The sequence below is a fragment of the Scomber japonicus genome, chromosome 9 (assembly GCF_027409825.1).
Source record: "Scomber japonicus isolate fScoJap1 chromosome 9, fScoJap1.pri, whole genome shotgun sequence".
Taxonomy (NCBI): Eukaryota; Metazoa; Chordata; class Actinopteri; order Scombriformes; family Scombridae; genus Scomber; species Scomber japonicus.
The window spans coordinates 2,153,836-2,169,926 of NC_070586.1; the positions used below are offsets into that span (position 1 = coordinate 2,153,836).

The 16,091-nt window shown below is 41.4% G+C and overlaps 1 protein-coding gene and 2 non-coding genes across 3 annotated transcripts in view; 1 reads left to right on the forward strand and 2 right to left on the reverse strand.

Moving 5' to 3' along the window:
* Positions 1-3,680: 3,680 nt before the first annotated feature.
* On the reverse strand, positions 3,681-3,753 carry trnaa-cgc (transfer RNA alanine (anticodon CGC)). Its single transcript has one exon. It is a non-coding gene; the product is annotated as a tRNA-Ala (tRNA).
* Positions 3,754-4,260: 507 nt separating this feature from the next.
* Positions 4,261-4,342, forward strand: trnas-gcu (transfer RNA serine (anticodon GCU)). Its single transcript has one exon. It is a non-coding gene; the product is annotated as a tRNA-Ser (tRNA).
* Positions 4,343-14,803: 10,461 nt separating this feature from the next.
* Positions 14,804-16,091, reverse strand: part of LOC128364254 (glutamate receptor ionotropic, NMDA 1-like) — a 69,007-nt gene continuing 67,719 nt past the window's right edge. The window contains exon 19 of the mRNA XM_053324791.1: positions 14,804-14,869. Within this exon, the coding sequence (XP_053180766.1) occupies positions 14,804-14,869 (66 nt within the window). The remainder of the gene's footprint in view (positions 14,870-16,091) is intronic.

The window sequence follows — 16,091 nt, forward strand, 5'->3', positions numbered from 1 at the left end:
CTGATGAAGCCGTGCTGATGTATAGAAGCAGTATGAGGTTCAGCATCGTGTTACTGAAACATAAAAGATGTCTTCTGGATGGGAACATATGCTGCTCTAAAACCTGAACTTACCTTTCAGCAGTGATGGAGCCTTTCCAGATGTGCAAGCTGCTAATGCCACAGGCACTAATGGTCCTCCATCCATCACAGACGCCTTTATACTGAACACTGATAACAAGCAGGACGGTTAGGGTTAGGGTTAGGGTTCTTCAGTCTGGAGGAGACAGAACAGTTTAAATGAGCTTTGGTCCAGAGGAGACGGCATGTGTTCACATATGTCTTCTTCTATGCATCATTGAGCTTTAACCTGCATTAGTGGATGACACAGTGATTCCTGAGTCCATTCTATTAAAGAATCATGTTTTTAAAGCCTGAAGATCACCGACATGCACAGACACTTCTCCGTATGTGTTGCTGATATTATGAACTGTACATGATGAGATATTCAAAGACTTGAGGAATATTATTCTGAAATGATTCCACATTTATAGTTTTTCACAGACCGGTGAACACTGCCTCTGAAGCTGCTTTTATAGCCGTCATGTTCCTGACCTGCTAACAATCAACCTAATTAGGTGTAAAATGTTCCTCCAGCTGTTTCTGTTTAGTACCAGTAATCACCTTTCAGCCTTTCTTTCTAACTTTCTCTACACGTGTTGCTGCCGTCAAATACAGAATGAATAATATTTTACATTAAATAGTAAAATGTCTCAGTTTAAACACTTGATATATTTTCTTTGTTCTAATGTGAATAAATTTGGGTTTATTTGATCTGTAAATCATTACATTGTGTTTTTATTGACATTTAACGTCCCAGCTACTCGTCGTTGTGTTTGTAGAGATGAACTTTGTGCAGCTGCTGGGCGGCGTTGTGTAATCTCGTCTTATATAACGATATCAAAACAGAACTTTGAACTTGAGCTGCTCACATTTGATTGATTTGTGTTTTTAATGAGTTACTAAAGACAAACACAGCTGGAGATTTATCACCTTTCATTCAAACAGAAGAGCAGAAATAAAGAAATACTGTAAATATATGAGAGACAGAAGCTTCATGGTTTATTGATCTCTTACAGGAACAAACAGGACAAACAGGACAAACAGCTGTAACATCCAACATGCTGCTGTTCTTCTTTCTTTCACTTCGTGCTTCATCTCTCCATCTTTGTTTAAATGTCAAAATAAAACTTTAGCACACAACAAAAAAATAGTTATTTAATTTAAATAATAAAGTTTTCCTAAGTGCTGTTTCGCTGCCAAAAACACCGTCACGTGTGATTCTCTTCAGGCTGGTTTCAGACCGTTTGATTGGTCAAGACCAGCCCTGCACCCCCCCATGTCCCCCCTCTCCCCCCTCTGACCCCCCCTCCTCCTCTGGCGGGGAGCAGATTTGGGAGATGAACAGACAGTGGTAGTTCCACAGCAGCAGCAGCGTCATCAGCAGCAGACTGAAGAGCAGCAGGACGACCAGCAGGGGGAGCCGACGAGACGCTGCAGGAGGAGACGAGGAGCAGGAGGAGGAGGAGGAGGAGGAGGAGCAGGAGGAGCAGGAGGTGTCACAGCTGAGAGGGAGAAGAGGAGGAAGAGGAGGAGGAGGAGGAGGAGAGGAGCATCGATGGAGCCACAAACACAAACGTTTGAGTCCAGAAGGTTTGAGGTTTGTGTTGTGAGATGAAGACATGATCGGTCCAGCTGATCTCTGAAGGTTCAAACAGACAACCAGGAATCAGTGACGGCTCCTCAGAGACTCTGCAGGTTATTTACAGCAGGACTGCTCTCACTGTTTAATCACCTAATGACCCCACGACCAACCAGACTCACTTCTATCTTACACTCATAGACGAGGGTTAAAATAATGATGAGAGCAGCGATGATGTCGTGTTGCATTGTGGGCCTGCTCGCCGCTCCGCTTCATTATCAGCTCTAAAAATACCATGTGGTTACCACGGCAACAGGCTAAGGGGCTTCAGTGTTACCGTGACGACCACTGAGAGGAGTGAGATGTAGCCCCCCCCCCCCCCCCACCCCCCCAACCATAAAACACAAACTGTGTCACTGAAACTAAACAAATACATTTCCCATCAGCCTTTGCTCCGCTCTGTTTACTTAAACCAGTCAGCAGTGTGCAGTCGGCTCACATCTCAGATGTCTATGAGTTGTTAACAGCTCCACCAAATACTGATTCTTCCCTCTAAACTTCTCACATGCTTTCATTTCAATAAATGTTCAAATGATCCAATATTTCAGCAAAAATCAAAGATTAGAGAAAAAGTCCAAAAACTGAAAACACATTTGTGAATCAGAACTTTGTTTTTTCTTCTTTCCCATTAATCATCTCAGCAGCCCTCACATTTATCTGCTGACCCTTTGGAGGGGCCCCACCCCTAGGTTGGGAACCACTGGACTCATAATACTGCAGTACTTTTACTGTAATACTGCATACTACATCACTATAATACTGCAGTACTTTTACTGTAATACTGCATACTACATCACTATAATACTGCAGTACTTTTACTGTAATACTGCATACTACATCACTATAATACTGCAGTACTTTTACTGTAATACTGCATACTACATCACTATAATACTGCAGTACTTTTACTGTAATACTTTAACTACTCATATTTAGATGAGTTCCACTTTTATGAACTTAATGTTTAAACTATATATTTATACATTTAATTTTATATTATGGTCTGTGTGTGTATTTAAACATGTGGACTGAAGTTTTTAATCTTTTAGTTTTCAGAGATTCACTTTAAATGAACTAAAGTTGATTATTAATGTCTTAAAGTAAACTGTAAACGCAGCTGAAAGCTATAATAAGTCAGTAAGTAACTTTAGTAAACTGATTAAAGTTTCTCATTTAAAGGTTCAGTGTGACTCACCTCAGAGCTCTTCTTCTTCTTCTCTTTCCTTCTCTCTCAGTTTTCTTCTTCTCTGGTGCAGAAATTTATAGCTCAGCCTCTGCCTCTCCTCAGCCAATCAAATCATCCGCTCCAAATGTGATGGGAGGAAAGAAACCGATCAATGATGGATCAGCTGGCAGATCAATCATACAGAGCTGCTGCTCAGTGCTGGCTCAGAGACTCTCTGCCTCTGATCGGTGATTGATCAGTGATCAGTGATCTATCAGCAGCAGGTGGATGAGTGAACATCTGTCGGCTGTGTGACCTTCGGACTGAGAGTCAACAAACCTCTCCTGTTCCCAGACTACAATACCCACAATCCTCTGCTGTCACTCCACTCTGGTTCATCATGTAGTCTTTATTTTCCTGACGGTTAAAATAAAGACAAAGTTTAAGTTCAGTTTTTAATAAATTGTTATAAGATGAAAATATGAAAAGCAGCTTTGTTTGTTTCTTTGTGCTGAGTTAAAAGTTTCTCTGAGCTCATCTTCAGCTCAACGTTCAGTCTGAAAGTTTACAGAGGAGAAGAAACAAAACTTCATAGAATGAATCATACTTACATATTTTATACACTACTGATGTTAAACTTCAGGAAGGAGTGGTTTACTACCGACAGATGCTCTCTGCTTCCTCATCTCTACTGCTAGCATGAGGCGCTATCTGTAGCCCAATCAGGTTCACAGCTCCTCCAGGATCAAGGTTGTTTAAATAGGTAAAGGCCTTCTGGAGAATGCGGGCATCGATCCCGCTACCTCTCACATGCGAAGCGAGCGCTCTACCACTTGAGCTAATTCCCCTGCAGGAAGCTGAGGTCGTCTAGCTCCTCCCTGCGCTTCGCATCCTTCCTCCCCTCTGGAGGATTCATGTTCCTGGAAGTGGAACAACTTTTTTGTCTTTGGTTCATCCACTTAGAAAGTGTACAAATTAGACCCTCCACACCTTCCGGGTGTGTGTAAAAACCTGTTAATCCATTGTGCTCTGCACGCGTGAGTTGGAGTCCTGTTCAATTCAGTCCTCCGCGTTCACATGACTACAAGCCAACGAGAAAAGCCTCATTTCCAGACTGCCGGAGAGAGCGATCGACAGTCTTGAAGTACTAAAGATGAAAGGCGTCCTGCTGTGTCTCCAGTGTTCACGTCTGTATGCGTGAACGGGCTGTTAGACTGCCAGCTATGATTCAATCCTTCCAAAGAGGTGTCTCACCTATTCACACCTCCAGTCACGTCACCTGACCTCACTGTGTTTCACAGCGTGTCCAAACACGACAAACGCGAGAAGATGGACTTTCAACCTGCCTGTTAACAGACGAGGTGGCCGAGTGGTTAAGGCGATGGACTGCTAATCCATTGTGCTCTGCACGCGTGGGTTCGAATCCCATCCTCGTCGCAGCAACTCCACTTTAGTCAGCTGTGTTGTCACGTCATCGAGCTAACTGGCTCCACCATCAAGGCCTGGATTTACAGCCATTAATTCAGTTCAGTTCATCCAGCCAAGGAGGCCAAATCAATCCACGCACCACTGACCAAAAGTAAGCCGTGTCCAAAGACCTTCCTCACATACCTACTAGGGTACAGACGGTCCAAATTGCAGGAAGCTATCACAGCTTGTTACATGTGTTGACTTTTTTTTACCCTCCCACTCTGAGCACATGTGACCGGCCTGAAACAGTCTGTATAGTAAATCTGCACGATTACTTAACTTCAGTAATCTTTAAGTATGAGACGGAGAACAGAAGTCGTCGAACAGCCAACTGGGATCTTTATTGCAGATACTCAGCAACAGTACAAACAGCAAATGGCAAAACAGCCCCGAGGCACTTTCTTACAGACTCTTTATACTTGGCGTACAGTGGCGTGAGGGTGTCACACGTCATTATGTGCGCACCAGGTCAGCCTGACCCGGCATGCCCAGGCCGACCTCCTGGAGTTAGCCTGAACACGCCACGGCTAGCCCGACCCGGCATGCTCAGGCCAATGTTCGATTTCCAGTGATGGTGACCTGATCTTCCTGAGAATATTAAACATGGTGAAAAACAATCCTTATTAGGGGTTGATGAAACCAACTTACTAAGCTTGTTGCGAAATCTTCTAAACTGACCTTTTGCCTATACTAGTGTTTTTCACTCATTTTACTCATGATACACATATCTGCCTCTACATCTGAAGGTTTGGTGGGGGGGTAGTGATGGTCTGGGGGGGGGGGGATGCTTGGAGGGTCACACAGACCTCCAGATCAGAGCCGACGACTCTGCTGTTAGGAACCAGAACCTTCAGAGACTGTAGGACTTTGAACTCTGCTGCAGATTCTTAGAGACGGTTAAAACATTTCACACATTAAAAAAACAACACACAGATCAAAGATTAAACTCATGTTAATATTTATTTATTTATTACAGGAAACTTTATTCTTCATATATGTTGGTTTGTCTCTCACATTTTTGCACGCTCGGCTGATTCGCTCAGTGGTTCCCAATCTGAGGGTTGCGACCCATCAACGGGCCGCCAGGAGAATTTTAGAGAAAAAAGTAAAAAGTCGTTTTTCAGACTCAAACAGACGAGCTGTGATGAAGAGTTTTAAATATGGCTTCAGATTAATAACATAAATAAAAGAGAAAAGGTTGGGAACCACTGCTGTGTTTGCTCTGTGCTACGTTAGCTTAGCGTTAAGTGGCATTAAATCATTAATAAAGAGTCTTTGTTAATTTTGCACCAAATGACACAAAAAGCTTTTTCCAGTGAAACACGATGAATCTGTCGTTTATTGATCGGACAGATAAACTGATCACTTCTTCTTCTACAGTTTGAGTTTACGTGACGTCGGCAGTAAAAACATTTAAATATCACGTCTGTACAGAAATATCACGACTCAGTCTGCGCTCGTCTAAGACAAACTCAGATAAAGTTACATTATTGATTATAGATTTAATACAAACATCATCTTCATCATTATTATTTATACAACAGCAGGAAAAAAACCTTCAAACAGGAAGTATCAGTGCGTTTAACAGAAATGTTTAAAAAAGTTACAAAAAAGAAAAAAAAGAGAAAAAAAAAAGTATGACATCACAACATGATGTCACAGTATGACATCACAATATAACCTGCAGGGTGAGCTGCGCAGCAAGGATCCATTTAAATGATTATCTGTTATTGATTGATCATAATTCTGTCAGAGCTTCAAAATAAAAGTAATCTGCTGCTGAACATTTTCAAAATAAAATCAATAAATTAATAATCACCGTCACTGCTTCATTTAAATAAATATAATAATCATAAATAAATAAATAAAATAGTAACAGCAGGTTTCATCATTTATGGGACAAAAATATGAATTAATATATAATTAATAATTATTTTGTGGTTCTGTTTATTAAACTGCATCATGTGACTTTAGATTCAGGGTTAATTAATCTCATTCTGACTCTTTAATTATACATTTAAAGAGTTTTAAACATTATAAAATGAATCAAACACAACACAGCATCACACATATATTTGATATTCTGGATTTTTCACTCAGACGTTCAGAAACAAAAACATAATTAACCGTTTTTCCTTTGTCTTTAAGGCCATGAAAACAGAAAACATTTGATTTTGCTTCTCTTTTTGACCCTAAACTTGATTTTTTTACAGGCCTCTAAACAGTTGAGCTTTAAAAACACAAAGTAGAAGTAAGAAATTAAAGAGACTGGGTTTTAGTAGCATGTCGGCTTTACATTTGTATTTAAATATCCATAAACTGAGTTTGATATTTTGGATTCAGCAACTCAGCAACATTTTCTCCTTATGTTGAGAAACAATCAGCATCTTCACGTTTTGAGTCGTTTATGAACTAACTGAACGTGTGAAGCTTCTTAAGTCTGTAATTTACCCTGCCAATCAAAACAATGACAAAAGATTGATGATGTCATGAAGTAGTAAGAGATCATGGGCGTCATGAAGTAGCAAGACATCATGGGCGTCATGAAGTAGCAAGAGATCATGGGCGTCATGAAGTAGCAAGAGATCATGGGCGTCATGATGTAGCAAGAGATCATGGGCGTCATGAAGTAGCAAGACATCATGGGCGTCACGAAGTAGCAAGAGATCATGGGCGTCATGAAGTAGCAAGACATCATGGGCGTCACGAAGTAGCAAGAGATCATGGGCGTCATGAAGTAGCAAGACATCATGGGCGTCATGAAGTAGCAAGAGATCATGGGCGTCATGAAGTAGCAAGAGATCATGGGCGTCATGAAGTAGCAAGAGATCATGGGCGTCATGAAGTAGCAAGACATCATGGGCGTCATGAAGTAGCAAGAGATCATGGGCGTCACGAAGTAGCAAGACATCATGGGCGTCATGAAGTAGCAAGATATCATGGGCGTCACGAAGTAGCAAGACATCGTGGGCGTCACGAAGTAGCAAGACATCGTGGGCGTCATGAAGTAGCAAGACATCATGGGCGTCATGAAGTAGCAAGACATCATGGGCGTCACGAAGTAGTAAGAGATCATGGGCGTCATGAAGTAGCAAGAGAATATGGGCGTCACGAAGTAGCAAGACATCGTGGGCGTCATGAAGTAGTAAGAGATCATGAGCGTCATGAAGTAGCAAGACATCATGGGCGTCACAAACTAGCAAGACATCATGGGCGTCACAAAGTAGTAAGAGATCATGAGCGTCATGAAGTAGCAAGACATCATGGGCGTCACAAACTAGCAAGACATCATGGGCGTCACAAAGTAGTAAGAGCTCATGAGCGTCATGAAGTAGCAAGACATCATGGGCGTCACAAACTAGCAAGACATCATGGGCGTCATGAAGTAGTAAGATATCATTTGCGTCACGAAGTAGCAAGAGATCATGGGCATCATGATATAGCAAGAGACCATGGGTGTCATGAAGTAGCAAGACATCGTGGGTGTCATGAAATAGCAAGAGATCATGGGCGTCATGAAGTAGCAAGACATCATGGGCGTCATGAAGTAGCAAGAGATCATGGGCGTCATGAAGTAGCAAGAGGTCATGGGTGTCATGAAGTAGTAAGACATCATGGGCGTCATGAAGTAGCAAGAGATCATGGGCGTCATGATGTAGCAAGAGATCATGGGCGTCATGAAGTAGCAAGAGGTCATGGGTGTCACGAAGTAGCAAGACATCATGGGTGTCACGAAGTTGCAAGACATCATGGGTGTCATGAAGTAGCAAGAGATCATGGGTGTCATGAAGTAGCAAGACATCATGGGCGTCATGAAGTAGAAAGACATCATGGGCGTCATGAAGTAGAAAGACATCGTGGGCGTCATGATGTAGAAAGACATGGGCGTCATGAAGTAGCAAGACATCGTGGGTGTCATGAAATAGCAAGAGATCATGGGCGTCATGAAGTAGCAAGACATCATGGGCGTCATGAAGTAGCAAGAGATCATGGGCGTCATGAAGTAGCAAGAGGTCATGGGTGTCACGAAGTAGCAAGACATCATGGGTGTCACGAAGTTGCAAGACATCATGGGTGTCATGAAGTAGCAAGAGATCATGGGCGTCATGAAGTAGCAAGAGATCATGGGCGTCACGAAGTAGCAAGAGATCATGGGCGTCACGAAGTAGCAAGAGATCATGGGCGTCATGAAGTAGTAAGAGATCATGGGCGTCATGATGTAGCAAGACATCATGGGTGTCATTAAGTAGCAAGACATCGTGGGCGTCATGAAGTAGAAAGAGATCATGGGCGTCATGAAGTAGCAAGAGATCATGGGCGTCATGAAGTAGCAAGACATCATGGGCGTCATGAAGTAGTAAGACATCAAGAGCGTCATGATGTAGCAAGACATCATGGGCGTCATGAAGTAGCAAGAGATCATGGGCGTCATGAAGTAGCAAGACATCATGGGCGTCATGAAGTAGTAAGACATCAAGAGCGTCATGATGTAGCAAGACATCATGGGCGTCATGAAGTAGCAAGAGATCATGGGCGTCATGAAGTAGCAAGACATCATGGGCGTCATGAAGTAGCAAGAGATCATGGGCGTCATGAAGTAGCAAGAGATCATGGGCGTCATGAAGTAGCAAGAGATCATGGGCGTCATGAAGTAGCAAGACATCATGGGCGTCATGGGCGTCATGAAGTAGCAAGACATCATGGGTGTCATGAAGTAGCAAGACATCATGGGCGTCATGAAGTAGCAAGACATCATGGGCGTCATGGGCGTCATGAAGTAGCAAGACATCATGGGCTTCATGAAGTAGCAAGACATCATGGGTGTCATGAAGTAGTAAGAATCGTAAAAATGTGACTCGGATAAAAAGTCGACCAAATGAAACAAACGGCTAACTCGATTAAAATTACGGATTTCTGCCAGTTTAAAAGTTGTTGGAAACTTTTTACATCATTTAAATAAACGACTCAACAAATTATAATAATAACATGATAGGTCGACTCGTTTTAAGACTTTACATTTAAAACAAGGATCCATCGTGACTTCCGTGTTTTAATGTTTTTAAGCGTCTGAATCGTGTCGGAGATGAAAGAAAAACCACAGAGAGTAAAAGTTATAAACTCTGAATCACTGAGTTTAAAACATAAAGAAGCTTAATGTGGAGTTTTAATGAGAGAAACTAATTCAACCATCAGCTGCTCGTTTCTTTAGTAAAGCTGTTAAACTTGATTAGCCGCAGCAGGAAACTGTGAGAATGAAAAACAGATAAAATAAAAGCATTAAAAAGTGAATCCTGGCTGCTGCAGCTCACCTGTTAAACACCAGCAGAGTGAACGTGCGCACGTGTGTGTGTGTGTGTGTGTGAGCGTCACTGAGAACAAGACTCTGATGTTACATAAAGACTTTAACATGAAGTCCGACTGCAGATATTTAAACTGTGATCGTTATCAGCGATCAATATTTACTGCTCAGCGCTCAGACCTTCACCTGCTGAGAGGTTACTTCAGGTCAGACCGACCGACGGCCAACAGAAGGAAGACAGGAAATATAACAAAATAAAACTTTAAAATAATAATAAATAAAATAAAAATAATAATAATATATATTGGCAATACTTGAGTAAGATTAAAGAAGAATAATAAAATAGAAAAATACTGCAGGAAGTTTTAAACCTGAAATAACTGAGTCTCTGAATAAAACGCTGAGTTCAGAGAGAAAAAGAAAAAAATAAAGTTTTATTTAATCATTTATTTTTAAATTTTCATTTCAGTTTTGGGTCCAATAATATATTTTGCTATACAAAAAATAATAATTACAAAATACATAAATAAATAAATTGGTTCATTGTTTTTAATAAAATCTGATTTTGTGTTTTACTTTATTAAAATAATCCTTCTTAGTGAATCTCATTATACATCTCATTTTAATATTTTTTATATTTATTTTCTGATTCCTTTTTTCTGTTTATAATTCATAAAATCATTTTATTCGCACTAATTGATCATTTCTAAAAAAAAAAAAAACATTACATATGATGATTATTGCTATTATTACTGATTCATAGAGAGATTAAATGAAATGGTACAATGCAATACATGTAATATTAAAACATGTTATGTGTGTTTATTTAGTGGATTAATGAATTAGTGAATCTGTTTCAACATTAATGCCAAAAAAGTGAATATTTTAGTTTTATTAGTCTTTAAGGATCATAAATTAGTTTTAGTTTTAGACAAAAGAATTTAACATTTTATTAGTTAATCAATAAAATAATCACTGGATTAATTGGTAATGAATATAATAATAATAATCCTGATACAGGTGAGACTCGCTGGAGTTTACGTACGGAGACAGGACTAACTTTAGCACGTTAGCATTAGCTGTGTTGGTTTTACAGTGAGTGTTAAATTCCTGTTAGCTGGTTTATTAGCATTAGCTTTAACGTTAGCTGTGTTGGTCTATTGTCTTGTAACATTAGCATTAGCATTAGCTGCATTCGTCTATTGTCTTTGTGGTTTAGCTACAAAAAGAAGAGAAAGACTAAAGATAACTTTTCTGATACGTTAACATTAGCATTAGCTGCTGTATTAAGAGATAAAGTTATACAATTATTATTTAGCTGTTTCCTGCTGAGTCACATTTGCTCGTCTTGACTTGAAAATGCTGTTAGCTTCAACACTGAAATTATGACTCATGACATTCAGATATTCCTGAAACTTTTGCCGCTAAACAGGCTAACACAGAAGACAACCACAGCTAGCTGTAACTGCTATATTACATTAGCCAAATCCTGTTAGCTCTGTAGTTTATACAGGAGAAACTGTTAGCCTTAGCTTTAGTATTAGTAGCCTCATTGACCTCAGTTATACTCAGATATGATGTTATTACAGTCGCTGACAGACAGAAACAAACTGTGTGGAAGTGAGGGAAAAAAAGGAAAAACTGCTTTCTTCATGTTTCATATTCATGTTTCCCGCTTTTTTTTTTCAAAACCAAAAAACCCTAAAAGCCGGAAAACTTCAGCTGTGTTCGTTTGAATAAATGAAGACTTTTAATATTTATTTGGCCTCAAACCGTTCAACACTTTAAATATTTAACAAAGTCAAATAGGAAACAGATGTTAATGTTGTATTCCTCCCTCTTTTCTCTCTGTTTATCATTTAATGATGCTTTTAGCTTCGTCTGCTGCTGTTTGCATTACTTCCTGTTTAAAGCCTCATTGACCTCAGTTACACTCAGATATAATGTTACTACAGTCGCTGATGGATGGAAACAAACTAGTTTACTATCTGAACATCAGACAAAAAGCAGGAAAAATGAAAAAAGCGAGAAAAATGGGAAAAATAGCCTTTTTAATTTTTCATATTCTTAGAGACTTAAAGACTTTATAATATTTATTTGGCCTCTAACCGTTCAAAACTATACTTTAAATATTTATAAAGTCAGTATTCCTCCCTCTTTTCTCTCTCTATCATTTATAGATGCTTTTCTTTCTGCTGCTGTTTGCATTATTTCCTGTTTAAAGCCTCATTGATCTCAATTTTACTCAGATATGATGTTAATGAAACAAACTAGTCTTTTAGTTTTTCTGTCTCTACACATTTAAACCAATCAACTCAAACATTCACATCTTTTAGCTGCTTTATCTCACAATATTTGACTGAAAGCTAAAAGCTAGTAAATGCTAATTGTGTGATTTGTGTAGAAACAAAAAGCTGAAAGCTAAAGTTGCTTAAGGAGGAAAATCATGTGGAAAACATTAAAAGACGTTTCTGCTTCTTTAAAGTGAGATGTTCTGCGTTGGCGTTGTTCTTGTTCTCAGTGAGGCTTCCCTCGTAGGTTTCGTGCACGTGCGTGTTTTTCACAGAACGACAGCCGTGTTCGTAACGACACGTTTTTAAAAACTTTTACAGACAGCAGCTACATCGCCTCTGCAGTGTGAAAACCTCCTAACTCCGGCGGGCCTGCAGACCTGGGGGGAGTGGACCTGCAAGGGGGCGGACCTGGGGTGGGCGGGCCTGCAAGGGGGCGGACCTGGGGTGGGCGGGCCTGCAGGGGGGCAGACCTGGGGGTTGTGGACCTGCAGACCTGGGGGGGGGGGGGGGCGGGCCTGCAGACCTGGGGGAGGTGGACTTGCTGGGGGGGGGCAGACCTGGGGAGGGCGGGCCTGCGGTGGGGCAGACCTGGGGGGAGTGGGCCTGCAGACCTGGGCGGGGCGGCCTGCAGACCTGGGCGGGGTGGACCTGCAGACTTGGGCGGGGTGGACCTGCAGACCTGGGAGGGGCGGCCTGCAGACCTGGGCGGGGCGGACCTGCAGACCTGGGAGGGGCGGGCCTGCAGACCTGGGCGGGGCGGACCTGCAGACCTGGGGGGAGTTGGGAGGTTTTCACTGGACATCAGTTTCTGTTGGTCGGCAGGTCGGAGTTACAGCGTCGTGGAGGTAGACAGAGACTGACATCATGCAGATCTAATGACATCATCAGCAGAGACACAGTGGAGGTGGAGCTGTGACTACATTTCCCATCATGCCCTGGGACTGACAGGAGGGGGTGGGTGGGGGGGGCAGTGGGCGGAGCCTCTGGATCAGAAAGTATTTTCTTCTGTACATAAGTTTCATTTAGAAGATAAATATGAGATTTAATGAGATTTAACGTGAGAAGAGTTGAGAGGAATTATTATCTGAAATATTTACACAGAGTGAAAAGCTGTTAAACGGGTTGGTTTGGAGTCTGGTGTCAAAACTAATTATTATTAAAGAAATGAAGAATACTGGGTCAGTTAATAAATACATCATAGTTGCTCTCTGCATTATATTCTATGTATCTGTAAATTATCTTCTGTCTTCAAACACTATAAACTTTATATTTATTTACTTTAAAGTGTTATGATATGTACCATGATGAGCCTTAATGGGTTTTATTGGCTCCATCTGCACATTTCTCTTTATTACTTATTATTTCCTTTTTCCTGATCTGAAAATAAATCTGCATGTATAGTTTTTCTTCTTCTTTTATGTGCAGTAAATAAATCATAAATAATGTTTTATGTGTCATTATAATGAATTCAAAATAAACATTATTGTCTATAAACATGTTTAACTAAGACATCTCTGCACACCTGAGTGATGGCAGGTGTGAAGGAGGCAGTGTCATCATAATATTTTAAAAAAAAAAGATGCTTCTCTCTTTTCATTCACCTTTTTTTAATTCTTCCCTACTTTTCATTTTTCACACTTTCAAAATAATAATTTTAAAGCGGGACAAATGAAAAAAAGCGGGAAAAATGAACGTAGGTAACAAATGAGCTGCAAAAAAGAAAAGATGGAAGAGATTTTTCATTTTTTATGTGAATCTTTCCCGCTTTTCAAATTTTTTCCTTGGAGCTTATTTTAAAGAGTTTAAATCAGTTTCAAAATAAAAGAGTAAAAGGAGAAAAGGTTCAAAAATTTTAACTTCAGCTGTTAATATTTATTTGACCTCTAACCGTAAGAAACCCAAAATATAAACAGATGTGAGTAAATGTTGAATTCCTCTTTTCTCTCTCTCTGTATCATTCATGTCATGTTTAGATGCTTTTATTTTGTAGGGCTGCTGTTTGAACCCTGAACACAGAACCACAGCAGTCTCCTGGAAATCTGATCCGCTGCTGTCGAGTTCCTTCAAGACCGAATCACATCTTTCTTTCCTCGTTAGTTAGCTGGAACTACACTTCCCATGATCCTCAGCGGTGAGTCGCCCTGACGGACCCCTACAGTCGGGTTCAGTTAGGAGACTCCTGCGGCTCTGCGCTCAGGAAACGCTTTAAAAAATAAAATACTTCCTGTCCCAGAGACTCGACCCGGATCCCCGAACACTTTGATCAGGTTTCTGATCCGTAAGGAAACTTTTAAAAGGTCTGTGTTGGATTTCCTCGTCGAAGGCATCGTCTTTTATCGGGAACTGTTCGGGAGGTTTGATGAGTCCGTGCGATCGATCGTGAGTGACGAAAAAACAAAGAAACAGGAAACAGGAAACGGGACGAAACACCGCAGAAATAAAACCAAAAGGAAACCTTCAGGCTGGAGGCTACAAGCAGAGCAAGGCGAGTGTGTGTGAGTGTTTGTGTGTGTGTGTGTGTGTGTGTGTGTGTGTCATCGGAGGGTGGAGGGGTTTGTGATAACAGATGGTGTGTGTGTGTGTGTGTGTGTGTGTGTGTGTGTGTGTGTGTGTGTGTGTGTGTGTGTGTGTGTGTTGGCACAGTGTGACGCCATCCAAAAGTCCTGATGCCATCATATTCTGCTTCCTGTGTCAGGAGAAGCTCAGTCCATCCATCTGTGTGTGTGTGTGTGTGTGTGTGTGTGTGTGTGTGTATGTGTGTGTGTGTGTGTGTGTGTGTGGGTGTATATGTGTGTGTGTGGCTCAGTAGCAGCAGTGACTCTCTCGCTCTCGCTCTCAGACCACGGTGCTGACGGAGGGATCTGATAGGTTGAGCTGGCCGGTGATGTCAGTCGGGTACGGCTACAGGGAGAGGGACAAAAAAGAGAAGAGAGAGAGAGAGAAAGCAAAGGAGACACACATGTTAACACGTCATCTTCATCACACACACACACACACACACACACACACACGCACACACACACGCCCATGCAGAGTGAAGTCAGAGCCAGGATGGTGGAGTCTGTTACTTCCTGCTGTCACATGTTGTTTTTCAGCCAGTTTTGATTATAAAACCACAAATGTTCCTTTTTCTTCTCGTCTTTAAACGTCGTTCCAGATCAGAACCGGTCCAGGTCCAAACCTCGTGCACGGACCGCCGGCTGGCTTCACGTGCACGCTGCCTGGTGCCCATCACACACTGCAGCTCAGTCTGTTTGCAGACGACACGCTGCTGTCGCTTCACATTAAAACTCGTTTTTAAATCTTTTCACGTTGTAACTGAAATAGTTTTAACCTTCGTGTCAAATTGACCCCATCTGTTTTGACTGTTCCTCCCTTCCTCCTTTCCTTCTTTCCTTTCGTCTGTCCTTCCTCCATCCCTCCTTCCTTTCCTTCCTTCCTTCCTCCCTCCTTTCCTTCCTTCCTCCGTCCTTTCCTTCCTTCCCTCCTTCCTCCCTCCCTCCTTTCCTTCCTTCTTTCTTCCTTCCTCCCTCCTACCTTCCTTCCTTCCTCTGTCCTTTCTTTCCTTCCTTCCCTCCTTCCTCCCTCCCTCCCTCCTTTCCTTCCTTCTTTCTCCCTTCCATCCCCCTTTCTTCCTTCTGTCGTTCCTTCCTTTCTCTCTCCTTCCTTCCTTCCTCCCTCGCTGCCTTCTTTCCTTTACTCCCTTCCTCCCTTCCTCCCTTCCTCACTGCCTTCTTTCCTTTACTCCCTTCCTCCCTTCCTTCCTTGACTCAAACACAACAGGAGGGTTAACTTAAAACTTATTTTAACAGTGAAAGTAAAAAAGAGGATTTGTTGAATAATGAACGTTCAGAGCTGCTGAGTGTGAATAATGTATGAAGGCGTGTTTGCATGCACACACATTCATATTTAAATATACTTCAGTATGCATGTGTGTGTGTGTGTGTGTGTGTGTGTGTGTGTGTGAGTGTGTGTGTGTGTGTGTCTGTGTGTGTGTCTGTGTGTGTGTGTATAAACAGATATAATATGTATGTGGAGATACTCTGTGTGTCATTTTATTACTTATATTTTATTTATTTTATTATTTTTTTGTTTGGTTCCCACAGCGGGGTTACGATGTATA